This window comes from Pleurodeles waltl, chromosome 8 (assembly GCF_031143425.1).
Source record: "Pleurodeles waltl isolate 20211129_DDA chromosome 8, aPleWal1.hap1.20221129, whole genome shotgun sequence".
In the NCBI taxonomy this organism is placed as follows: Eukaryota; Metazoa; Chordata; class Amphibia; order Caudata; family Salamandridae; genus Pleurodeles; species Pleurodeles waltl.
In genome coordinates, this window is record NC_090447.1 from 759,598,120 (window position 1) to 759,625,674 (window position 27,555).

General features: G+C 44.4%; 1 protein-coding gene and 1 long non-coding RNA gene across 5 annotated transcripts in view; one reads left to right on the plus strand and one right to left on the minus strand.

Annotated features, from left to right (window-relative positions):
* Window positions 1-8,301: 8,301 nt before the first annotated feature.
* GLRA2 (glycine receptor alpha 2) overlaps window positions 8,302-27,555 on the minus strand; it is an 852,631-nt gene continuing 833,377 nt past the window's right edge. For all 3 annotated transcript variants that reach the window (XM_069205005.1, XM_069205004.1, XM_069205006.1), the window contains one exon: window positions 8,302-10,459. In XM_069205005.1, coding sequence (XP_069061106.1) covers window positions 10,181-10,459 — 279 coding nt within the window. In that variant the 3' untranslated portion in view covers window positions 8,302-10,180. The remainder of the gene's footprint in view (window positions 10,460-27,555) is intronic.
* LOC138250284 (uncharacterized) overlaps window positions 10,395-27,555 on the plus strand; it is a 111,049-nt gene continuing 93,888 nt past the window's right edge. Inside the window, exon 1 of one of the 2 annotated variants that reach the window (XR_011194925.1) lies at window positions 10,395-10,475. This is a non-coding gene — a long non-coding RNA (uncharacterized lncRNA). Of the gene's footprint in view, window positions 10,476-10,540; window positions 10,652-27,555 lie in introns of those variants that run through there. The other variant, XR_011194924.1, reaches the window with a different exon arrangement.

The window sequence follows — 27,555 nt, forward strand, 5'->3', positions numbered from 1 at the left end:
GTCTTTTTTAAACTAACAAAGATGACCATTACCCAATGTATGTAGCAATCACATAACCTGACAGCATTGTCCTTAGCATGGATAGGAAAGTTCCATCTGACTTCCAGCATGCCAACAGCCATCTACATCCAAGAAATCTTCACAGTGAACATGTGCCTAAATAATAGGTTTGTTCACCACTGAGCATCAAATCCTAGAACTAAACTGCTACCAATTAAAAACTAAGGCCCATATTTATACTTTTTTAGCGCCTCATTTGCATCATTTTTTGATGCAAAAGCAGAGCAAAATGACAAAATACAATTGGATTTTGCAAGCTTGCGCTGCTTTTGCGTCAAAAAGCGGCGCAAATGCAGCGCTAAAAAAGTATAAATATGGGCCTAAAATTTTAGACTATGTGACCAAGGTGCTCACTATTTGGATCAAACTTCTCTGTTTGCAACCTCTTAGAGTGAACTACCACCCAGCTGTTTCTAGGGCTGCCAGTGCTTCTTGCAACATTGACAGCAAGAGAGTGGGCATATTGCAGCATGCCCTTTTCCACATGGGAACTGGAATGGGCTGTGGTAGGCCACAGAATGAGGACCATGACTGAGCCATGCAATATGATATTTCAGAAGGCACTTTCATCCAGCATATGACCTTCATGTAATCAGAAGCACATACATTGCAATAAGGGTGGAGTGAAGCAATTTTCAAGAATGTTGTCACTACATCCTCTTGCATGGATACTGGTAAAAAGTCCTCTGACGCTAAATAATTCAGCCAGCCACCACTATCTGCCAGTTTAGGTACACACTGAGTGTAACACAAGCAGCTAAACCTCGTATTCTGCTCAGTAGACTATAAAAAACGCAGGACACCTCCAAAGGGATTTTTAAGATGTCTACTCTGTCCAAAAACATAGGATGAGACAGAAATGTCGAACTGTGGCTGAGTTTAGTTAATCTCTGCTAACTAGGAGGATTTTCATTGCTACAGATGCTATAACCCCTTTCTAGATGCCACTGAAATAACAATGGAGGCTTGAAAGTACACAGTCTTTTACAGGCCTGATCGTAGCTTTAAAAGCAATATATTTTCTGTACTTATTTATGGCAGGTTACGCATAGATTGTCAGGTCTGATCTGGAAAGTGATTACATTGAGCACTGCTTTGACAGCAAGAGGTTAAGGGCCAGAATACAAGTGGGCCAGAAATTCTGATGGACTCAAGAACTGCAGTTACTGGGCCCATCAGATCTGCAAGTTTTTCATTTTTCCATACACATATTTTCGCTACTGAAAGCAGCCAAAATCTTCACGTGAAAGACTGGTGGCATACATGCGAAAATTATCAGGGTAACTAGCTATTTCACAATCCCATTTAGATAGCAACAGGGCAGACCTGACTGGAATATTGGACCCTACCACTTCAGGGCACTCTGATCAGCCAGGGAAACTATTATCTCTTGCAATTGGAGGTACGGGCACAAAAGGAGGTTCCTTTCCAGAGGAGACATGTTATGGTCTGTACCCTGGAGCGTTGGTCACCCAATTGTTGGCAAGGCCTTTTACTGTATAAGCAGGTTTTAATGTACAATAGACTTCTGATTTCAGTAGACCTGGTAGTCTGTGTAATAATAATCTTAAATCCCATATCTCATCTCATGCTAGTGATGATTAATCTCATATAACACTGGCTCATAGGAGGTGATGCCTGTTTGCATTAAATACTGTCAGTTCTTTATTGATATTGACATCCCATCCTAGTAGATGTATATTGTTGTTAGACCTTTTCTACAGATTCAAGAGGGTACAAGTCAGGATGGGGGAAGCCTCAGTTCTTTTCCAATATAGGAATGTTTTTGGAAGATGAAACCAGTATGTTTCATCAATTAAAACGAATGAGCTACCCAAAGCAATGCCCTCATTTTCTTCACTCTCAAGTTTCAACATTTTGTATTGATGGTCAACACATTAAACCTGGCGATACTAGCTCATCTAAACTGTCAGGACAAGATAAGAGTTTAGTAACACTATTCGAGGTTTGCATCATTGGAATATGCTGTATCTGAGCAGTAGTGGATATTATTTTAGCAGAATATTTCACCTCTCTGTGTTATTTTTGAGTAAGGACGTTTTTCAGCAAATACACAGAAGGTTCGGGATATCATGGTCAATATCTATTTCCATCCTGTGACAGTTTCGTATTCCTTATAAAGGTGAATCTTATTTCCTCTACCCCATCTCTGCTTCCTTGTTGATTGAGGTCCCTAAATATTGCAGTAGTGTCTCTTATCATGTATGCCTGTAGGTTTGGAGGTTGAAATACTCTGCTTTCATGCATGAAGACTTTCATTTATCCAGGATGAAGTATAGAAGACCCCTAAACACTCAATGTTACAAATCAATGTTCTTCATTAGATTGCCTACCACTCTTATAGTTCAAATACACCCCAGCTGAAATAACATTGGTACTGAATGTTATTCGTGTTTTTATGTCTGATATTGAAACTGGATCGAAAAAGTTGTAGAAACATGGTTAAATGTTTTTTGTTTTTGCCACATGTGCTTATTGTTGTAATTATTGTTACCACTACTGAATTGAGTGTGGTGCAAAATCAATTGAGTTGCACAATGTAAATGTGGATGTTAGTATTATCGACTGAGATGGGACTTTCAATTATTGGAATGTGATCTTCAACAGGTTAAGGTTCTTCACAGGAAAGGTGTCATCTAGGTCTGCCCATTGTACTTTGGACTCCTATTGTTGGTCTTCATTTGGGACCTAATTTACAGGGATTTGGCATAGGACAGCAAAGCGAGTCACCTTGCTGTGCTACCCTAAGCCAATGCAAAAGGGCAGGAATGCATTGTATTAATGCAATGCAGTGCATTCCTCTCCTTTCCCCTTGCGCTTGCACCATATCGGCAGCCTAGCGCCAATGCAAGCACCCTTGCACCATGGTGCAAGGGTGCCTGTGTGATAGGCAGTATTATTTTTGTGCAGGAAGGGGCAACATCCTGCACAGAAACAATCCATAGAGGTGTTTTCCTCTTTTAAGGTGTGCTGCAGAATGCGAAAAGGAAAAAACAAGGAGAATTAAAAATATTTCTTGCTGCGCCTGCCCTGGGGAGGCGTAAGGTTTTGACGCTTCCCCAGGTTTATAGGCTCTCCTAAATCTGAGGATGTGTTAAAATCCATGGGTGTTGCATGGGAAATGACACTGCAACATCAATGGGATACATCCCTAGCACAGAGAAAGGCAATGCAGAGACTTGTGCTGCCTTGCGTGCTCCATAAGCATGGGGCTATTCAAAGCCAAGCAAAGTGACTTTGCATGGACTCATAGATATGATTTTGTTGCCTGTGCCACCAGAGCATCTCAAAAAGTGATGCTCTAGCGGCTCACAGGGCTCATAAATATGCCCTAGGTGTTTTAAGGACTTCTGGAAACTATGAACTAATGCATGTCCACTCCTCTTTTCTCTTGAAGGGCTTAAAATCAACTCAACTACCAGTATGGTCTTTTGCCCATCCTGTAGATTCCCATGAGCTTTAAGTGCTTTGGAGTCTTTATCGTTTAAAGTTTCTGAAAGCTTGCACTATGAGATTTGTTCTCTTTTGAGGCCGAGTTGTGTGCAGTGATTATGTCTGAAAGGAACTAGAATCCATTCTTTTCCATAATCTATACCTCCATGCTTTCTCTGATAAACTTGTTCTCAGGACTTGCCCTTTCCTTTATTTCGAGTGATGCAAAGTATTAATTTATGAAGGGGGTGTTGATGTAAATAAAGTCATTGGATTTATCTGGAGAAAGTAAGTTGGGCAATGTTGTCACCTGTGGTTCCGTAAGAAAGGGGTGAAAATAATTGTGACAAAGAGCAGGTGGCTTTGAGTAGTGGTGCTATTCGTGCAAGATACTGTATTGCATGGACAATTAGAATTTCTGATAAATCAAAGTACATTTACTTCTGCTGCTTTGGTGTTAAACGTTGAGGCTTGAGTGTGTTACTGAACACGTGTTGCACATACCTTTATATGTTTCAGCGGTACACGGGCATGTACGTCAAATCGGCATGATATAGCAAATGTCTACTATGATGCAGCATTTTGAAGCTGACATACGACCTTGCATTTTGAAACTGGCATATACTTTAGATGCGCTGATCCAGCCTGGGTTTCGCTTTGCAGACTCTGTACCCATACCAGTGTGCACGACTATAGGAGCAATCTATTAGCTGTGTCCAGCTACTGTATCCTGTTGTGGATAAGAACAACTCCAGTGACAGCGATGACCAAACACACCACCTCCGTGCACCTATACCCCGCATCTATAGGCCTTTTGATAATGCTTTACCAGAATGAGACTCGTGAAAGCTGCAATAAGAATAATACTCTAGCTGAGAAGAGTATAGCTATATGTCACACACACACACATTTTCAAGGTTCTACATTACCCGCATGGTTGCAGAATCAAAGATACATATGTCACCCTGAGGATGCCACTCAGTCTGTATATGGGTGAAATGCATCGACATCTCCCGAGGCTTGTCTTGTGGAAACAAAAATGAATACTGATTGATAGCAAAAACATGAAGGGCAAGAAGAAATAGAATGATTCTAAATGCAACACAAGGACTCCTTAGGCACGTAATGGAGATTTATTTTTATTTTCACTGTTTCCAAATGAATGCAGATTAAACTTCGTGAAAATAGGGAATGTTTGTGATACCAAATCTTAACAGACACATAATGGGGTAAACATCACTAGAAGGTTAAAACAGAAGAACAAAGACAACTGAGGGTAGATGACATGATACTTATCTTTTTGACTGATAATTAAATTATTGAATCTATCCCCACCTGAGAACATATCTTTTTTCTTGAACGTAAATGCAAATCATCAGTTGAGTCTGACTAGTTTAGCCTGTTGTGAATGAGATCAGCTTCAGTTTCTTCTGTAGTTTCCTCCATTTGAAGACCAGCATGGTTCGGACTTCAGTGTTTGCAAGAGGTTGCAACATATTGTGACTACAAATGGTTTACATATTATCCATAGTACCTGCTTTTGGGGTGGCTCCGGAACAGTCATTGTAAAAAAATGTAAGGGGACACTGCAATTTGTTGCCGAGATGCTATGCTTTATCCTACATTTTATCTCTCCAGCTTCAAAGGATGCTAATTAAAGATGCTAGTGAGTTCATAATTAGAGGCCAAACTACACCACTCTCATATTTCATCGTGCCTGTTGTCATAGCAAATTATATTAGAAAGGTGAAAATGCAACATGTGAATCCCCCAGGCACGTTAGTACAAAACAAAGGAGATTCCTATGTGCAATGGCTGGAGTGGGGAAATTTCCTTCTCAGTTGATTTCTATTAACACTGATAAAGTGAAGCCTGATGAAAAAAGTTTGCATTGCACTGCAAATAAACAAGGTTTACGAAATGAGTCTCAGAATAACAGTGACAAAGAATAGGATTTCAAAGTGTTGATGGAAAAAGATAGATTGTTTGGATGAAAAGAAAACGTCAAGGTCTATGTGTATTGTGTTAACGTGCAGGGACCTTGAACTTGTGGTGGATTCAGGGTTACCTTTCACTATATTTGGAGACACACTATGCACTTTGAGGGGAAGAGTGAGATTCTTACTTCCATAAGACCAAAGCTGGGTGGTAAGTACAGATGTGACTCAGCTGGGGTGGGAAGAACTGACTGAGAAAATTGCAAATACAATTTGACTGCAACGATTAGCAGCAGATAATAGCAGTGTGGGTGGATGCAATCTAATGAATTGTTCAGCCGTTTTCTCAGGTTTTCTCTGGCATGTTAGAGAAAATGAAGACGACTGCTCCTGATATTTGCTTAAAGAATTGTGCATATCCAGTAAAATGTAATATGCACAGAATTTCTGTTAAACACAAGGGAGTTACATATATCTCAACAAATCAGCCAGCATGTACACAGGTGTAATTATTTTTAAAATTAGACCTACACTCAGCATGTCACCAAACAACAGGGACCCTCACTGTGTTTGTGACTTACGAATGATTGATTCTGTTCAAGAAGATGCTTTTTGATCTGACAAACAAGAAACATCTAAACTTTACACAATACAGGTGTATTACTTAGGGCATTTAATATCCAAAGCTGGCATCAGGCTGCAATGTTTTTTGATGCTGACTATTGTTGGAGCCCTTACCCTAATGGTGTATGGCTATTAATGGAATGTTCTTGATTGTGTATATGTTATGCCAGATGTATAGAATATTAAGTCATAAGTTGAAGTCTCTGAAAAGGTTATTATAGAAAGGTGAGAGATAGCTGGGAGAATTTGAGAAGGTTAAATAAGAAATTGTGATGGTGCGTAATTTGAAGCCATTACATCATAATGCCATCGGTATGTATGTTAGAAGTTACAGTTTGTGGCCAGTGTGAGCTAAAAAGAGCAAGTTTTATGAGCAGAAGGTGTCAATTGTATCTTTAAGTTTGATTCTCATGGCAATAAATTATTCAATGAAAAACATGTGCTACTGGCAGTGGTTTGGACCATGTAACATTTTAGGGACTTTTGGGCAAATTCACAAAAACATTTCTGAGTACAGGAAGTCGTTGTGAATCACCCTGAGAAACTCCCTATTGATAAAAGTGCAAAGAGAACACAGTCCTTTCTATGTGTACTAACTGTATATAAATATTACCTTCATTTTCCGCTGAATGTACTGTGGCAAATTCAGAAAGACATGTAAAGGTACTTAAAAGAGTGCTACAGGGGTACTTCTTCCCTTACTCATAAATACCCTTGTCAGTTGTCTCCTCTGTTTAGAGGTGGAGTAGAAAATAAGAACAGATCTGTTGACAGTTGGGTCAAAGGCATAAATGTGTTGGATTGATCTCCTGAGATCAAAACTGTAGCAATACAAATTAAGTTGGGAGAAAAATGAACAAAGAGTAGCTGATTGTAGAGTCGCTTCATCTGTGCCAGCTTCCAGGGTGGTGGATGCTTGGAGGAGTTTAGAATAGCAAAGAAGACAAGACAATAAAGGATAAAGTACGATGACTGGAGAAGTGGCAAAAAAGTGTGAAAAAGAATCTGAATTTAAGGATTATGTCACTGTGTGTAAGTGTTAAGTAGTGTGTTTAATTTTTGAAGAATATGTGAGTTTTTTCAGTGGCTGGCTTCTTGTGTGAGGGGTTGTCTTACACAGTATGTGAGTGAGGGCTTTGTGGGTACTCTGTTCTTCTTTCTGCTGTGCGTGTTGAGGAAAGAAGAAATGTGTCATGTTCTGTCTTTTGTTGTGAGTGTCTGTTTGAGTGTCAGATGCCTCTTTGTAATATCAACAGAATCTCTTGAGATCATGGTATTCGAGGACTAGGGTCGAAAGGGGATTCCAGGGGCTGGCAGATGGACAACTGCAAGGTGAGAAACATCCTGAAGCAGGACTCCGGAACAACAAAGTTGTGGATAAAGCAGGCGGAACCACGCTTGCGTGAACAACGACTTTGTTTTTCTGTGCCTTAACCATGTATATGCTGAGGCAGAGAAAAACGGAGTCAGCATCGGGAGAGGACGCGGTCAGGTCAGTATGTCTGGGGCAGGGTTGGGGGTAGTTCTTAGGGGTGAGGTAGTTTGTTTTTTAGGGGCGGGGTGGGGGGTCGGGGTTGCTTTAGCTTTTAGGGGTGGAGATGGGGGTCGGGGTTGTTTTAGTTTTAGGGGCAGGATTGGGGGTAGTTTTAGTTTTAGGGGCGGTGTGGGGTGTTGGGTTGTTTTAGTTTTTAGGGGCAGGGTTGGGGTAGTTTTAGTTTTGGGGCGGTTGGGGGGTTTGGGGTAGTTTTAGTTTTAGGGGTGGGGTGGGGGGTCAGGGTAGTTTTCGTTTTTAGGGGCAGGGGTGGGGTAGTTTTATTTTTAGGGGCGGAGGTGGGGGATCGGGGTAGTTTTAGTTTCAGGGACAGGGTGGGGGGTCAGGGTAGTTTTGGTTTTAGGAGCGGGGTCAGGGTAGATTTAGTTTTAGGGGGGAGTGGGGGACCGGGGTTGTTTTAGTATTGGGGTGGGGGTCAGGGAAGTTTTAGTTTTAGGGTCGGGTGGGGAGGTCAGGGTAGTTTTAGTTTTTAGGGGCGGGGTGGGGGGTTGGGTAGTTTTGCTTTTAGGGGTGGGGTCAGAGCAGTTTTTAGGGGGGCGGGGTAGTTTTAGTTTTAGGTGCAGGGGTGGTGGGTGGGGGGTAGGTGTAGCTTTGTTTTTAGTGGCGGGCGGTCTAGGTTGTTTTAGTTTTTAGGGGTGGGGTGTGGGGTCAGGGTTGTTTTAGTTTTTAGGGGCGGGGTGGGGGTCAGGGTAGTTTTAGCTTTAGGGGTGGGGGTGGGGGCATTGGGGTTGTTTTAGTTTTGGGGTGGAGGTTTGGGGTAGTTTTAGTTTTAGGGGTGGGGTACTTCTGGGTGTTAGGGCAGGTGGGGGGGTCGCATGCTGGAACCACGCATGGTGTCCCACACATGCCTTTACTAGGCATGTCTTTACAACGAAAAATCGTTGTTAAGGCATGTGTGGGAAAGGCATTTGTGGTTACAACACGGTCATTGTTCCAACCGCGTTGTTTAGGCATGCATGCGTGGTTCCAGCATTCGTTGTTCCATCATACATTCCTGCAAGGTAGGTAGAGTTGAAAATGAGGATGCAGTATATTTTAATGTGCTTGCTCCTTGTCTTTGTGTCAACATTAAAAGAATCCTTGAAATTGAAAGTGGAGTTTCTATTCTTGATTTCAGACTGCTTTGTTATGTATACAAACTCAGCTATCGCTTCTTAAAAGGTGTACATATGTCAATCATTCATTCTTTATAAAGTGTTGTTTAGTTTGTGTGTTTAAATATTTGTTAGTAATCTCTAGCTATAATGTTAATGTTAGAAGAGAGTGGAGACGAGAAATTCTAATGAAATTGAGTCCTGACTCAAAAGCAAACCTCACCAAGGCACAATATTTAAGCACACTCAGCTTTATTAAAACCGAACAGAAAAGGGAGCCTGTCTTCAGGTTGACTCGATCACAGGAAGTGCCTTTTTTATCTTACATGTCTTATTTTGTATGTGTAAGCAAAAATACAGTCTTTTTGTACTTAAACATGTAGCAAGGATTCAGAAGCACATAGCTCTGGCATCAAAAGGTTCAATAACAGGATATGAAAATCACAGTACAGTTGTAAAATTCTTAGGTTAATCCATGATATTCAAAATGGCAGCCGCTTCGAGCAAGATGTAAATCAGAGGTTTGTAAACAAGTTTTTGACACCCTACCTACAGAGCTAACTGGCGGAAGCTACGACGGCCGCGGCTATGCGAAGGGCTGGCGCTAAACAGAACTACGCCATTAAAGAAACAGGCTCTCAATAAATATGTGGTGTTGCGGAGAAGGCGCACATTGGGAAAGTTACAGTTTGGCACCTCGAGCTGTATTAAAGAACAGCAAAAAATCCACAAGCTTTTCCGAACAGAAAAGAAAACACAGCTGTATTGGCAGTTTCGCTGGTTGTTAAGGATGTTGGCTATCAAATAAACCACACAGTACACAAGTTGTATCCCAAAAATTACATTTCTAACAAAGCGAGTAAGTATTAAAATGCACATCCACAAATATATTAAAGTATAAATATTTTTTTCTTTTTTTTCTGCAAGTAGAAATCATGTACAACCCCACAAAGGGACTCCTTGTAAATCACCACCTAATGACATATCACTGGAATGTACTGTAGCTCGGCACTCGAATAGAAAGGCAGCATTTCCAGAAACAAAGAGAAGTTTGGTCCACTTTACACGCTGTACTGTCTGTAGCCACCGTTATTATCAAAAGAATGACCTGTTAAAAACTTCACTACGGTCATATGGCAGTAATATTTTGTTTTCTTATACAAATGATTAGGCAATATTTCATTGGCAGTGATTAATACATTTGGCCCTATTTGATACGTACTATCAGTGCAGACACTGGAAGAACAATGCACGTCACAGAGAATCGGATTGCAGTCCTGAAACGTGTCTACTCTCCTGCGTGTTTGTTTGTGCAATAGTTGTTCTTCTCCAAGTTCTCTCTTAGTTGACCTTGGTGGGGTGAACAACAACAAGGAAAGCCCAGAATGACAGAAAGACAGTTCAATGTGTATTTACAAGCACACTTTGGCTAGTTGGTCCTCCTCAGCAGACTACGTCGCCTACTTCATGTCGATATCCTCGTGCCTTATGATTTTGTACGTAATCCAGTAAAAGATGTTGAAGATGAGGAAGGCCAAAGGGAATGCTGCGCGGGATATTGTGTCAATCCGTTTGGCTCGATCAACAAACTTCTTTCGGATTGACTCAGAATCCTTGGGTGGAACTGGAGGTGGAGGAGGCGGTGGGGGCTTTACCGCCGTGCCGTCCTTTACCTGGAGGCAATGTCCCATTCCGTAGCCGCTGAAGTTGAATCGGCTTTCGCGGACAAGATCGTCTTCCTGAAATGAGAGAAGCGTAAGTGGATCAGCGCAAACAAAAAAGAATGTACACAGTCTCTTTCGACCCAGGTCCGCCTAGACTCGCGAATGCATTGTCTACATTGCAGCCTAAACACGCAATACTGTCCCGGAAGTGGCATGATAGAACATTTGCAAAAAAGAAAGCGGAAATGTACACATTTAACGCCACAGGTAGATGTGAGCTAGTTGCCTATCCAAAAGCAATATATTTAATGTTCATGTCACTGTTTGTACCGATTAAGTGTTTGTTTTCCGGATTGTACGTGAGTATTTTCAGTGGCTTGGTTCTTGTTTGAGGGGTGTCTTACAGTGTATGTGAGTGACCACTTAGTGGCTACTGTGTTCGCTTTGTGTTGTGCTTGCTGTGGAAAGAGGAAATGTGTCATGTTCTTTCTGTCGTGTGTGTGTGTTTGGGTGTCAGATACCTCTTTGTAATATCAACAGAATCGCTTGAGATCATCGTATTAGGATAGACAGGGGAATCCAGGGGCTGGCGATGAACAGCGGCGGGGAAGACAGAGCTGCAATCGGGGAAGCAGAGGATTTAAATGTGATTGCACATTGTCTTTGTGTCAACTTTAAAATTATCTTTTAAGTTGAAAGTTGAGTCTCTATTCTTGATATCAAACTGCTTTGTTGTGGATATATAAACTCAAATACAGTGTAAGAGGTGTACTTTTGTAAATCATTTATTCTTATAAAGTGTTGAGTTTAGCTTGAGTGTTTAAATTACTTGTTAGTAGTATCTATCTGCAATGGTACTCCTAGAAGAGAGTGAAGGCGAGAAATTCTGATAAAATGGAGTCCTGATTCAGAAGTAAACCTAACCAAGGCACCTTTGTTAAGCACACTCAGCTTTACTGAAATTGAACAGAGTCTTCGGGTTGACTCGATCACAGGAAGTGCCTCTTTTTAAAATATATTACATGTCTTCTTTTTCGGTGTAAGCAAAAATACAGTTTTTAATGTACTTAAACATGTAGGAAAGGTTTAACAACAGGTTATGAAAATCACAGTACAGTTTTAAAATTCTTGGTTAATCCATGATATTCACAATGGCAGCCACTTCGAGCAAGATGTAAATCAGAGGTTTGTAAACACGTTTTTGACACCCTATCTACAGCATTATTGACGGAGAAGTGGCAACAAGTGTGAAAAAGAAGTTGAAGGATGAGAAGAAAATCTTGAAGGGTCAAGCACTGTATCTTGCTACCACTGTAATCACACACGTTACAGAAAAATAAGGGCCTGATTTAGAGTTTGGCACGCTCTTGCTCTCACACATAAGCACCTTCTCTCCTTAACCGTGAACACTGGCAGTTTGGGCTGGACTCTTCCGACTAAAGCAGTGTCAAAACTGATTTGCATTTAGCTCGGATCCTAACCGAGGTGACATGGTGTGCAACATAATGATTGATTGGGATGCAGTCTGAGTCATTACCAGTGGCTGAGATTAATTCAAGCATTCCATCTATCACTGTTTTGTATTTTTAACATGTCTTAACATGACATAATTCCTGCATTATTCTCTGTGCAAAAAAGTACTGTTGATGATGGATAATTGACTTATTAGGCAAATATTGTTATAACAGTTATGGACTGCGTTGCACCATGGTTCATGAAGTCCAATTGTAATTTGAATGTATCTTTTATTAAGGGGGAGCATTACACTTAAAAACTTTGACTCCTATAAGGAAAACCCATCCCGAGTATAGGCTGTACATTTGTACATTTTGCACTGTAAACTGTTTCAAGACACTATGCACTATTTAAGAGGTGTAGGGTAAACAGTACTGTCTCTTGACCATACACATCCTGAAAGATCTATGAACACTGGCTGGTCATTTAGCAGGTGGTGAAATTTGTTGGTATCCAAAATTAACAAACTGACGTTTTAAAACATTGATTAGGCTGTAGGGTGAAATTATCTATTGATGAGGAACCAACCAGGCTTCTACCTTAAAGCTTTTTAGTCTTCTGAAGTAATTATATTATTATGCTTCACGTAGTCATCAAACATATGTTCTCATTTATCAAACAATGAAGTATGCAAAATTTGATGTATGTCACTTTGGATAAACTCCAGTTTGAAACGATACAGGTCACATGATGAACAAAAATCGGTATTAGGTATAAGTAGTCAAGGTCCAATACTCCCTACCTTAACAGATGCCCAAGATTGTGAATTTAGACAGTGGGTAATCAAGTGTTCCTTCATGTTATCCTCAGAACAATCTTAAAGTTTGGAATCAATAAACAGATTTGAACAAAATATCAGAACTTGATGGACTATTGCCTTTCTGTGACCTGCATTTTCAGCATAATTTTCAAAAAATTAGGTCCTCAACTCTTGTCTTCTTCAAAAATCGGCATTAGGTCATCTTTGTGGTCTTAATCTGCAATCCATCTTGCATTTTGCATATGGTATTGAAATGTCTTAGATGGTCTATTTGAGAAAGACTAGACTATTAACATTGTTTGCTGAATGTACCATGTAAAACAGTTGCAACCTTGTTTAATGAATCCAAATAGCATTCTTAACTGTATCGCATTTTATGTACATTTAAACAGAGTCGGTGGCGAAAAGAAAATGAAATGTTCTCTCAAATTTCTCTTTACCAAGAACTGTATATTTTAGTTTACATTTTTAATTGTATGACTGGCGGGCACCTTGATGGAAGTATACACTGCAGTATCAAGGGTGTCTAATAAACTGCACTGGAGATGCAGCAGAAGCCTTTCAACTCAAACAGAAAACAATGTATACACTCAAATATCTCCTAAGCATCATTCAAAAGCCTGCATCACATATTCAGCACAAAAAAAGTACCCATGACAATTATTGTTTAATGGCGCTATGGCAAGAAAGAGAAAACCCAAAATTATAAAGAATATCAGGAATGAATTTGGGAAATCTAATGAAAGAATTAACCTCAATCAAAGTCACAATGGACTCTGTCCCGGGAAATATCAGAGGTAAAACCACTCACAACAGACCTAACCACCTTACAATCCACATTGGACATCATAGAAAGAAAGAAATCAGTGTTAGAAAGCTACCTGGATTGCTTAGAAACAGTTCGGACATAGGGCAATAGCTAAGGCTGCAATACCGGATATCCATTGACATAGAGGACAAAAGCCACAAGAATAACAGCTGTTTCTCAGATGTTCAAGAGGGACTGGCATCAGATAATGTACCCACCTTCTCAACTACTTTCAAACCGAAGCTAACCAAACCCATCACTGGATTTACATAGGGCACACAGACTTTGCTCGAGGCCCTATCAGACAACCAGCAACCATCCCATACCAATCATAGCATGTTTTCTTCATAACCAAGCCCAGTGAGGTACAGTAGCCACCCAGAAGCAAAATGCCCCCTTACTGCACACACTGGGTCTCACAAGAAACATACTTGAATAAGAAGACTACAGCCCCTTCTTTGTAAACTGGGCATACAATTTGGACTGCTGGAACCTGTATGGATTTTACTGACAATAAATGACAAATATTAGGAATTTGCAGAACCAGAAGAGCTCGAACAGTTTCTCAAGACAGAACGCAAAAGGAGATGCCCATATCTGTGACAATGGATGCAGAAACTGAGGCACAAAGAGCATGAAAAGGACCAATTAGAGGTAGTTAAAAAAAATCGGTGTCAGAAACTGTTAGACCTGGCATCATTGGTGTGGTCTCCCCTAACATTTTGCCTTTACTTCCCAGGTTGTTGACTGTGTGCTGGACTTTGCTTTTGCTGTTTTAGTTACTCTGGGCAATTTACCACTGCTGACCAGTGCTAAAGTGCAAGTGCTCCCTATGTGAATTTGTATGTGTAATTGGCTTTTCCCTGATTGGCCTATTTGATTTACTAGTAAGTCCCTAGTAAATTGCGCTATCGGTGCCTGGGGCCTGTAAATCAAATGCTACTAGTGGGCCTGCAGTACTGATTGTGTCACCCACACAAGTAGCCCAGTAACCATTGCTCAGACCTGCCACTGCAGTCTCTGTGGGTGCAGTTTTAAATTGCCAATTCGACCTCACAAGTGTACCCACTTGCCAGGCTCAAACCTTCCATTTTCATACCTGTAAGGCACCCCTAAAGTAGGCCCTAGGTCGCCCCATGGGCAGGGTGCAGTGTATGTTAAAGGTGTGACATGAACTGATGTGTTTTACATGTCCTAACAGTGAAATAATGCCACATTCGTTTTTCACTGTTTCAATGCCCATCTCTCTCATAGGTTACCTGGGGGCTGCCTTTAAATATCATTAAAGTACAGTTTCCCTTTGAGAGCAGATAGAAATATGGAGTTTGGGATCTTTGAACTCACAATTTAAAAATACATCTGTTAGTGAAGTTGGTTTTTAGATTGTTAGTTTGAAAATGCCACTTTTAGAAAGTGGGCATTTTCTAGCCTAAACCATTTCTGTGACTCTGCCTGTTTGTGGATTCCCTGTCTGGGACAGAATGACAGTTGGGCTGTTTGTGAATCACCTCTAGACAATGACAAAGAGAACTGGGGTGTAGCCTGCATATCATGATGAGACATCTCAGTTACAGTGGAGGGAGGAGTGGTCACTTACACCTAAATGGCCTGTGCCTGCCGTCACACAATGCAGTCTCCAACCCCTGGTGTGTGTCTGGGGCCTGGCCTGAGAAAGGCAGGATCCTGTAAACAACAGAGACTCTTCTTTGAAGTTGGGCAACTTCAAAGGTAGAAAGGGGTATAAGTAGTGGACCAAACCCCCAGACTTTAGATGTCTTCAAGATTACTTCTAGATTTATGAGGAACCTCTGCCAAGGAGAAGAGTTGAAGAGCTGAGGATAAGTGCTGCCTCTGCCTGTGACTGTGCTTTATTGGGCTATCCCGCAGTTGCTGCTTCTGCCTGTGAAAAGGGAGAACGACTGGACTTTGTTGTGCATTCCTGCTTGAGAAGAATCTCCAAGGGCTTGGACTGAGCTTGCCTCCTGTTTTGAAGTCTCAGGCCATCAAAGACTTCCTATGCCAGCACTCGGACCCTCTACTGTGACTCCTTCCCTGCCAAGTGATGCCCCATCCAGTCACTTGGCCCTTGAAAGGTGAAGTTGGCAGAAAAAGGACTGAAATCCACACACAGAACAGGGTGTGGGGAAATTTTCGATGCACCACCTGCAACACGGCTGAAAAATTACGCTCCACCCGCTTCGCGGCAAGAATCGACACACCACCTGCATTGCGGCTGGGAGATAGACACATCGCGGCTGGAGAAATGATGTAAACCCGCTTGCGGCTGCTGATAACAACGCAACCCTGCACGCAGCATGGTTTTCTAACACCGTGCAACCGGATTTGTCAAGCATCGTCGTTTGGCATCAAAGTCATTGTGAACCTGCGCGGATCCGAGGTGCCCTGTCTGGAAATCAACGCATCGCTCTCTTGCAAGGGAGAAAAATGACGCATCGCCTATCCGACTGGAGAAGAAACGATGCATGGCCTCACTTGCGAGTAAGGAATCAACTCATTGCTGACTTTTTCAACGCACGCTCACCCGTGTAGTTTTATCTTTGACGCAAACCAGTTTTTTTTTTGTAAAATCAATGTTTCCATTGTTTTCTGTGGAGTAAGACTCTTAGGGCCAGATGTAGCAAAGGTTTGTGAGTCGCAAATGGCCCGAATCACTATTTGCGACTCTGCAAAATCGGAAATGGGATGCAAAAATCCCATTTCCGACTCGCAAAAAGCGATGCGAGCCGTTACCGACTCGCAAAATGTGCAACCCCATTTTGCGACCCGCAAATAGGAAGTCGCAATTTGCGAGTCGCAAACCATATGCAATTGCAACTCGCAAATTGCGACTAGTCGCAAAAAGCCCAGTTTGCATGTCCCATTTACCACTAACTCAGAGCAGATGGTAATCATTACCAAAGTATAAAAGGAGACCCAGAAGGCATCTGGGTTACTCAAGATGGCGGAGATATACCTGATAGCAGTGAGGAGGAGAGTCCACGCAGCCCAGCAGAGGAGGAGGAGGAGCCAGAGACAGGAGAAGATTTACCGAACAAGGCAGACTCTTTTTCAGCAAACTGAGGAAGAGATCTATGACAAATACAGACTTAGCAGCACTGCTATACTAGAATTAATTGAATTACTCAAACCACAGCTAGAACGCCAGACTCTGCGCGGCTGCGCCATCCCTACCCATGTGCAAGTGCTATGCTCACTGCACCTCTTGGCCTCGGGGAGCTATCAGGGGGTCATTGCTGTGGCAGGTGGGGTATCTCAAAGTGCACTATCAAGGTTCCTCAGGGCATTCCTAGATGCCATACTCACACACATGTCTCACTACATATACCTACCCAGGAATGAGGCAGAAATTAACAGCACCAAGTTGGACTTTTACCGGATTGCCAACTTTCCCCATGTAATAGGGTGTGTAGATGGGACACATATTCAAATATGCCCTCCTGCAAACCTGGAATATCTGTTCCGCAACAGAAAGTGTACCCACTCACTCAATATTCAGGTTGTTTGTGATGCCCATTATGTCATCACTGACATTGACGCGAAATTTCCAGGCAGTACTCATGACTCCTACATTTTTAGGCACAGTGGGATACACCAACGCCTGGAACGTGGGGAGTTTGGAGACGGATACCTCCTAGGTAGAGCTGCATACACCTTGTGGACATACACACAGATCAATGTGCACACCAACCAGGACTTTCTAACAGTGTACTGTTTGTGACCAACAGGTGACAGTGCATATGCACTACGGCCATGGATAATGACTCCGTACTTAACACCCAGCAATGAATGTGAGAGACGATACAACAGTGCACATAAGAGGACCAGGAACCTGATTGAACGCACCTTCGGATTGCTGAAAGCACGGTTCAGATACCTCCACCGAAGTGGAGGTGCCCTCCAGTATACCCCCATTACGGCATTAAAAATTGTTGTCGCATGCGCAATCCTGCACAATATTGCCAGCCGACGTGGGCTACCTCTCACCCCTGCAGACCCAGATTCTGAGGATGAAGAGCAAGAGCAACCACATCGCCATCATGGGGATCGGAGCATCGCAAATCAAGGCAGACTGAGACGGCAACACATCGCAACCCAATACTTTGGAAGGTACGTGTCAACTTTAACCATACTCACCTATTGACCAAAAACTCAATTTGTTAAGTGGAACAAAAAAACTATTTAATATGTGCAGAAAGTGAACTATTTACAATGACAAACTGTTCAGGGAGTTCAGAAAGCCAACCAGGCATGGGGCACATTGCCGTCATGTGCCCCAACATCAGGGACAGTGTTTAGTTTATGACCTACGGCGGCCTCTGCCAGCCTGGCTGGTCCCAGGTTGTTGAGCAGTGCTCTGCCTCGTACTCCCACTCCGGAGCACCCTGGTGTCACAGTGCAGCCCTCTTCGCTGTCCTGTGGAGTGTACCCTGTACCCCTGGACACATGCCGTGCCTCCATGAGATCGATCACATGGGTGATCCGGCCCAGGCCTCTTGCCACATCACCTGTAAAGTGGCCCATTTCCACCTGGAGGCCGACTGTTCTTCTTGACAGCCCAGTGGTGTTGACTGCCAGTCTGCTAATTGAGGAGGCCATCCTGTCCAGCCTCTGGAGCAGCTGGCGGTCCCTGCGCCGCCCACCCTCGCTCTGTGACAACAGTCCAGCCACCAGTTCCCGCATGGACAGGGCTAGGTCCCCAGTGTTGTTGCCTATGACGTCCAATTGTGCATGGAGCTGCTGCATGCTGTTCTCATCGCTCCTTACAAAGCGGTGCAGAACCCCACTAATCCTCCCTAACATTTGGTTCTGCAGGCGCTGACCACGGAGCAGTTGTTCCTCTGTCATGGTGGTGGATGGATGGACGCCCGGACTCTGCCTGCAGCCCTGCTCTCCTCAACCTGCGTCGCCTGCACAGCGGTGGATGCCCTGTGAGATGTACTGTGGCACTCCTGGCTGTTGCTGGTGCTGCCTCCGGAACCACTGTTGCAGCAGGTGTTGTCATCAAGGGGATGGTGTTGGTGGTGCAGGTGGGAGTGGTGGCAGCTCCTGTGCTTTCCTCATGGGGCTGGCTGACTGTTGGCACCTGGCTGCTGTGGATGGTGGTGGGGTCTTGTGGGAGACCTGTGGGACATGGGGAACAGACTGTCAGTGTCTACTATCTGTTGCACACTTCCTAATAAACATTTACCTATTGACTGCCTACTTGACTACATTGCCCATAATGCATCATGCTGGTATATGCTACCCTGAAATGGAGCTATATTGGTTGTGCATGCCCCTGTGTACATGGTGGGTGGGGGTATGGCATTGATGGGGGTACAGGCATATCACATGGTACTCACCGGTTGATGTTCTGGGCTCAGAGGTGTCCAGATCTCCGAATCCAGTTACAGCCTCCTGCTCCAGGGTCTCCTCCACCCTTTCCTCCAGGGGTGTGGGTGGTGGTATGGATGATGGTCCCCCTCCTGTGCCTCTCATCTCCCGGAGCCTTTCTCCCACCCTCTCCTTGGTCCGGGAGCGGAGGTCATACCACCTCTTCTTTATCTCATCCACACTCCTGTGGCTGACCCCCAGGGAGTTCACCTTTTCCTGAATATCCAGCCAAATTCTGTTTTTAGTGGAGTCTGGCACATTGAGGGCTGCCTTCCCAAAAAGATCATCATGGTGCTGACAGCATTCCTCTGTCAGCACCTCCAGCTCCTTCTCAGAAAATTTCAATTTCCTCTTTCTGGGAGTGTCTGCCATTGTTGCTGTAGCTCTGTTTGCAGTTCTGCTGTTAAAAAGGGTGTGGTCCTCCCTCCTCCCAGGTGTATTAGTAAACTTCCTGGCTGTGATGTCATCATCATGTGCCAGGAAGTGTTTCCAGAGTGTTCTGGAGTGGTTCCTGGAGTGTTCTGCAGCACCTGCAATCAATTTTCATGAGAATCGCAATTTGCGACACCCACTTGCAAATTGCGTGTCCGTTTTTTGCGCGGTCGCAAAAAGCGACCTCGCAGACAGCGGACTCGCTATCTGCGTTGCGACTCCAGGTGCGAGTCGCAATTTGTCCCCGGAAATTGTACCTGCATTCCTATTAGCGACACGCAATTTGCGAGTCGCACATGCTTGCAAATTGCGAGTCGCTAACTTTTTTGTACCTAAATCTGGCCCTTATTCTTTTGGAAATTCATATCTTGACTTGTATATGTTGGATTTTTGTCATTTTGGTCTTGTTTCATCTAGATAAATATGACCTATTTTTCTAAACTACTGTGCCTATTTCGTAGTGTTTTCACTGTATTACTGTGTGTATTGGTACAAATACTTTACACATTGCCTTTGAGATAAGCCTGACTGCTTGTGCCAAGCTACCAAGGGGGTGAGAAGGGGTTACCTTGAGTGTGTAACTTCATTGCTCTGACTATAGGGAGGGTCCCTGCTTGAACAGAGTGCAAACTGACTACCAACCAGAGATCCCATTTCTAACAGAAACAGATTAGGAGTTGGACGCACACACCCAGAAAGAAAACAGACCTAACCACCTTACAGTTCACATTGGACATCATAGAAAGAAAGAAATCAGTGATAGAAAGCTACCTCGATTGCTTAGAAAACAGTTCGAACATAGGGCCATAGCTAAGGTTGCAACACCGGAAATCTATTGACAGAGAGGACAAAAGCTGCAAGATCAACATCTGTTTCTCATATGTTCAAGAGGGACTGGCCTCAGATAATGTACCCACCTTCTCAACTACTTTCAATCTGAAGCTAACCAAACCCGTAACAGGATTTCCAGAGGGCACACAGACCCTGCTTGAGGCCCTACCAGTCAACCAAGAACCATTGTAGACCAATCATAGCATGCGTTCTTCATAAATAAGTCCAGCAAGTTCCAGTGGCCACACAAAAGCAAAATGCCGCCTTCCTGCACACACTGGGTCGTGGGTCTTCGTGGCAGAAAGGTTATCACAAGAAACAAACTTGAATAAGAAGATCACGGCCCCTTCTTTGTAAACTGCACATACAATGTGGACTGCTGGAACATGAATGGATTTTACTGACAATGAATGACAAATATAAGGAATTTGCAGAACCGGAAGAGCTTGAACAGTTTCTCAAGAAAGGACTGAAAGGGAGATGCCCATATTTGTGACAATGGATGCAGAAACTGAGGCACAAAGAGCATGAATAGAACTAATTAGAGGTAGTTACCAAAAATTGGTAGTCAGAAACAGATTAGGAGTTGGACCCACACACCCAAAAAGAAATAATAAAAATCCCCATTAAAATCCTAAAGAAATTAAAACTGAGACTCCAACAGACCTAAAATGTTGGCCGCTGCGGGGCCTTGAACCTGATGGCCCCAGCAGGCTGCACTGATAAGCCTTTAACCCCTCTGCATCTGACAAACTGTCTAGCAAGAATTAGTGGTAAGGCACACAGCTGTGCTTGCGCCGTGGAATGTGGCCAGTGTCCTACGCAGAACACGAGTGCAATGCAGAGGCCGGAGCCGGGCCCTGGCAGCGGAGGAAGTAGTAGTAAGCTGGATCAGACCCACTGCAATCAAAGTACTCCACTAAACACACTAAATCCCTGGCGGCAGTGAAGGGTCACTAAAAATGAGCGGCCCTGTGATGGTGGCAAAGTGCTAGGCGGTCCACACTGATGGCTGAGGTGAGGCGCTGCTACCTATGGCCCTGAGGGGATAGACGTTGGTGTTTCAAATTCTCTGGCATGATGTAAGGCCCAGCAAAAGAATGCAGGGGAGTGCCTGATAGAGCCCCTGTCGCAGAGACCAGCCAGCCTGCAGAGATGAGCCCGCTCAATGACAATGAAAGAGGTTATTGTTAGCACTGCTGTAGCTGGGTTCTCACAAGAGGGATATTGCTGTGGATTTTGAGGCTCCAGGATCCCATTTGTTCACTTAGGAAGAAGGTGGCCCCATCACAGTGCTCTAAACCTCTGCCTGCTACCGGGGTGTCAACAGCTTTAGCAGCTTTAGTGAGCTTTAAGCTCCTTCAAGAGCTACAGGCCTAGCCTCAGTAGGGGCCTTGGCCTTAACATCTCAGTGGATATACCAGAAGACATCTGTTGCGCAGGGGTTCCACACATGGAGAGCAACCTGTTGCACCACTACAGAGGACATCATCCAAGAGGATCTTTGTGCTTTGGATGTATGGGGGTCAGCCCTCCAACCACTTCCTGCTCCCCTGCCAGGACACCACAGAAGCATCCACTATTAAGGGAACTTTATAATGTGAAGGGGTTATTTCTGAGCATTCCCGGTATAGGTGACCTGTAATTCCTGACTTTCTGTTGACAACCCATTTCCTCTGGTGAGATTGACCTGGCACAAAAAACACTTCTCACAGCAACAAAAGAGACACTCACTACCTTAAGGGACATGCTTAGTATGCCCACTTCCAAACAATCTGATCAACATTGGGATGCTTCACCCACTCTGCCCTCTCACACAAGAGATTACATAGCTGCCCTCAAGCAAGACATGGCAGCAGATGTCAAGGACATTAAGAAAGACCTGGGAGAACTGAGCCAAAGAGAGATCACCCTGGAACAAACCAGCAACTTCCAAGAAGAGGAAATTGATGACCACTGATGTGTATTATTCAAACTGCCCAACAAAAATGAGGAGCTGCCGTATCACCTGGGAGAAATTGAAAGCTGATTGGACAGATCTAACATTAGAATTAAAGAGGTCCCTCTCCAGACGGACTTAGGGCAACTGGAGGAATATGTAATTGGCTTGTTCCACCACATTGTGCCAAACCTTGTGGATGAGGACATCATTCTGGATCGCACCCGTATGGCGGGCTGACCAGCTAAATCTCCTGGCATTCCTCAAGTTATCCTGACTTGCGTTCATCATTGCCATCAGAAAGAAACCATCATGTTGGTAGTGTGGGATTGAAATGCTATGAGAGAGAGGAGGTGTGGTTTTTCCAGGACTTGTTTCCTATTACGCCACAGCACCATAGGGTACTTCAACTTGACGTCACATTCCTAGGGGCGAAGGTGGTCCGATATAAATGGTTCCACACCTTTCGGCTAATCTTCATCTGGAATAACGAGACCCATATGGTCCACACAATGGCGGAAGCTTGCTCGGTGCTGGGCATGGAGGCACCACAAGAGAAGGAGAGCAACCATTCAAAGACACAAAGTCCATCACACTCCTCAAACACATCACAGCACCCCTCACAATCAGTGAAAAAGTGCCCTGGCAAACCTACAGAAACAGACAGCCGCAAAGAGAGAACAGCCTTACTATGCCAGCTCCAGCACTGGGACAGTGCATTAGATCCTCTCAATGACTGATAGAGAGATGGGTTGCCTGCGCCTTGATTGCGGCTCAGATCCAAGGAACTGCATTACCCTCTCTTTACCGACAGTCCTTCTTTAATGCGGTGGGGCTCCAATCTCACCCCAACTCTAGCACAGAGACAATCACTTACCAACGACATGGACAGCTTTCAGTTTGTTTACTATGTTCCCAAGAGGGAAGTGCTCCAGTTGTATTGTTCTGTGTTGCCCCCTGACTTTCTCCTGCTCAACAACCCACACACTGGTGTCCCCACCTCATGTGGTGATAGCTAAACTGTCCCAATGGGGTGGATGCATTGCTGCTTGACCCACTCTTGTTTGTTTGGCTCTATCACAAATTCTAGCAAATGTTTAGAATACTCAGCAGGAATGTCCAAGGCCTCAATGCTCCAGTAAAGTGTCTGATGCTTTTCTCCATGCTTAGAGTCTCCAATTGCAATATTTGTCTCATCCGAGAAACTCAGCTTCCTAAAGCTAACTGGAAACACCTGTGGTCCAGGGAAACGGGCCGGGGTTGGCGGTCTTTTTGAACATGTACTTCCCAGGTCAGGACACTCAGACACTAGCAGAGCTGCCGGGCAAACTGTCCTTAGGCATCTCAATGAATGCATACAATCTTGCTAACATCTATGCCCTAAATGACCATCAGGAGGCCTTCCTCCTGGATGCTATGGACTGGGTGATGGCCACTCTTGATGCAAACACTCTTATAGGAGGTGGCTTTAACCTAGTATATGATACACTCCTGGACGGATCGGCTCAGAGGATGAGGCAGACAGTGGCGTTCACACTGACAAGCATTCAATGGCTGGGGGACATGGGACTGGTGGAAGTGTGGTGACTACATCATCCAGCAGTAAACGATCACACCTAATTCTCAGCAGCCCACCTAACATATTCCAGAATAGATTTGTTTCTGACCTCACCGCGCTTTACAGCAGCTACATCATTAGTGTATACTGGCTTGACTGCTCTTTCTGACCACTGACCAATCTCTATTACACTGCACATCCCAGACTCCAAATCACAGTCTCGCACCTGGTGCCTTAATCATAAACTGCTGACATATGACTCAAATATATCCAAAATCAATAACACAATTCGCACATTCCTCAGCACCAATGACACACCCAATACCCCAGTCACATTACTGTGGGACACCCTGAAAGCAGTGTTACGAGGCAGCTTCGTAGCTATCACTGCCCGACTTAACAGAGACAGAAAACACAAATGACTCAGAATAGAGGGGAAGATGGAGGAATAAGAGGAGGTCAATGAGCAGTCTGGCTTCCATGAAGTGTGGTGCCAGCTCATGATATCCCAAAAGCAGCTTAAGGCCATAGACATAGATAAGGCGAAATATGCACTCCTTCGTACTAAACAAAAATTCTGTGCAGGAAGCAATAAAGCAGGGTATCTTCTGGCACATTGGTTATGTGGTCAGGTGCTCAAGCTGAGAATAACAGAGATTGAAGGGTCACATGGCTGCAGCATGTATCAGGACGCACAATTAGCTCAAGAATTGGAGCACTTTTACTCTACATTATATACGGGAGAGGTACTTGATCTAAGGGACACTGAGACTTACTTAGCCCAGGTCCATACAAACTGCATCCTTGTGGATGATGCCTTGCAACTAGACAGTGACATCCATCCAAACGAGGTACACATGGCTATAGCTCACCTGCAGTCAGGTAAAGCACCTGGTCCAGGCAGATACACTTCTGACTTTTACAAAACAATTGCAGCCTCTCTCCTTGCCCACCACTATAACTCTTTAAGCGCTTCAGGCCCCCTCACAGACATTATAAGAGAGGCCACCATTACAGAACTACCTAAGCCTGGAAAGGACCCCACTCTTTTTTCTTCATAGTGCCTCATCTCATTGTTAAATGTTGCTGCTAAGATTTTCACTAGTTTATTGGCTGCCTGCCTAGCTTCCTACATGCAGGGCCTGGTAGACCCTGGCCAGGTCAGGTTCATTTCTGAGAGGAGCTGCAGCGATAACGCCTTTTCCATCTTATAGATAAAATTTGTTGTTCCCACACGCCAGTGCTCCTCCTCTTAGTTGATGCTGAAAAGGTGTTTGACAGGGTACACTTGCTGTATCTCCAGTTAGAACTGGCCAAAGCTGGACTCATTGCCAGATTACAACATTGTATATGGTGCAGTTATACCAGTCCTATGGCTGCGGTCACAGTCAATGGGCTAATGTTGCAACCCTTTAATGTAGCATGCGGCACTAGACAGGGGTGACCCTTGTCACCACTCCTCTGTGCCCTCTATATGGAGCCATGTGCAGAGAGAATGTGTAGATACTTACACATAGCGGGCATCACCATCAGGAGTCGGGAGCATAAACTTGCTTTATATGCTGACAAAATCATGATAGCCATTCAACAAACCTTCACCTCCCTCCCCCCATTAAGGCAGGAAATGGAAGCCTTTGAGAGGGCCTCAGGCTTTAAGGTTAATCTTCAGAAATCACAGGCACCTAACCTTACCATTCCACAAGCTGACCAACTCGAAATAGAATGCCTCTTCCCCTTTACGTGGGCCACCCAAGGGGCCACCCATTTAGGCCTGCAAATATACTCTACGCTAAATCGAACAGTGGAGCGTAATTACGCTGCATTGCTTTCCACTGCCCGATCCAATCTACAATTATGAAAGGTGACTCATTTTCTTGGTTGGGTAGGTTAGTGGCAGCTAAAATGACCCTCCTAACCAAGATACTCTATGTCAGGCAGACATTACCACTGCAGTCCCCCCGTTATTGGTAAGCTACAGCACCTAATTGAAGACTACATATGGGATGATAAAAAAGCTTGCATGGCAAAGAAACAAGCATATCTGGCTGCAACAGAGGGTGGCTTCAGCATTCCCCACTTGGTGTGGTACTATTAGGCACCACAACTCCAATATTTGGTACAATGGTCTAGGCCTCACACTGAGAAGCATTGATGCTTTATAGATCAAGCAGTGGCCGGGATCCACATTTGGAACATGTCATGGCTCCCCAAGCCACACTGAACAACAGGGGTTCATATCTCTCCTGTAATTAGGGAGACAGTAGAAGCCTGGGACAAGGTGCAATTGATACGGAAGCTTTCCACTGGTCTATCACCACAGACACCCATAATAGGAAACCCCAACTTCCCTGCAGCTCTACAGGGGACTGCGTTCTTACTGAGGCATAAGGTCAATTGTGAACGGGTGGGTGACCTATTTGGTCATACTGGCCTTATGTACTTCGCACAGGTCCAGTCTAACTATGGCATCTTTCCCAGTGAAGACCGCCACATCACGAAACATCCCCGCCTGTACCGCCAGGGCAGTTGGACAGCTGGGCCGGAGATTAGCATCTCTGACCCGACGATCCAATAAAGACCGCCGGCAGTATCAAGAGTCGCCTTTCCACCAGGGTTTTGGCAGGGGTAGCACCGCCACGAAATTCCTGGCGGAAAGGCTTCTGGTGACAGGAAATTTCTTTCCTGTCACCTGGAGATGATCCCCCACACCCACTGCAATCCCAATACCCCCCACCTCCCATTCCATACCAGACCCCCCACTGCATACATGCAGACGCACACACACCCACACGCACCCCGCATACACTAATTCATAAACACTGACATACACGCATTCACTCACACTCATCGATACACGCATTCACGTACACACATCCATACACGCATTAACACAGACACTCACTTCAACAATCATATACGCGTTCAAACACCCATACACACACGCATGCACAGACACATTCAAACACCCATTGAAACTCCCATACACACACGCATACACACTTACATCCACACAAGGAGACAACACCCACTCACACATGCACATACAACACCCCCGCCCTCCCACCCCCCTCCTCTGTTGTACTATCGACTTTCCTTGTCTGGCAAAGTGGTAGTCTGTGAGGGAACAGGAGTTTCCACCACCGGCAGCGCCCCGCCATCTGGACACCACCAGGCTGTATTACAGGTCTTATTACGGCTGGTGGAGTCCTTTGGCGGGGCCATTGGTGGAACCGTCCATGCGCCTCCCACTGCCAGCACGACTTCTGGAGGATTTCTGCCCAAATTGTGGCAGAAATCCTTCAGTACTTGTAATATGGTGGTCGGAAGACCACTAGCACTGGCGGTCTTCTGGCGCCCGTGGCCTCGGTGGTCTGCTGAAAAGACCGCTGAAGTCATAATGAGGGCCTAAATCTCCAGCACAGTGCCAATGGGAAATGGAGTATGAATCCCCTTTTACCCCTAAAGAGTGATTTGACATTCTGCAACAAGTGTGCACGTCTGCTTATAGCGCCTTCAGAAAGGAGAATTTACTAAAAATTGTACATTACTGGTACTACACCCCAGCCAGAACAGCTAAAAAAGCAGGGTGGGGATGATGGATGGAGGAGGCAATGGGGAAATTTTGGCGCATTGACACATATTCTTTGGCATTGCGCCTAATTACAACAATGCTGGATGGATGTCCTGGCAGACATTAATGAGATGTACGTAACTGATCTGCCCAGGTTCACCAGTTACATTCTGTTGGGCCTCCCCAGTGCACTGATCTATCCTCTACGATTGGCAAAGTGGAGGGCTATCACCCTTGCCCTTTGTGCTGCAAGCAAGTCATACTGTGCACGTGGGGTACAGATAGGAGCAGACGTGGCGGTATTGGCAGCATAAACTATGGAAACACGTTGGCATGGAGAAGCTGACGGTGACAGTAGACTGC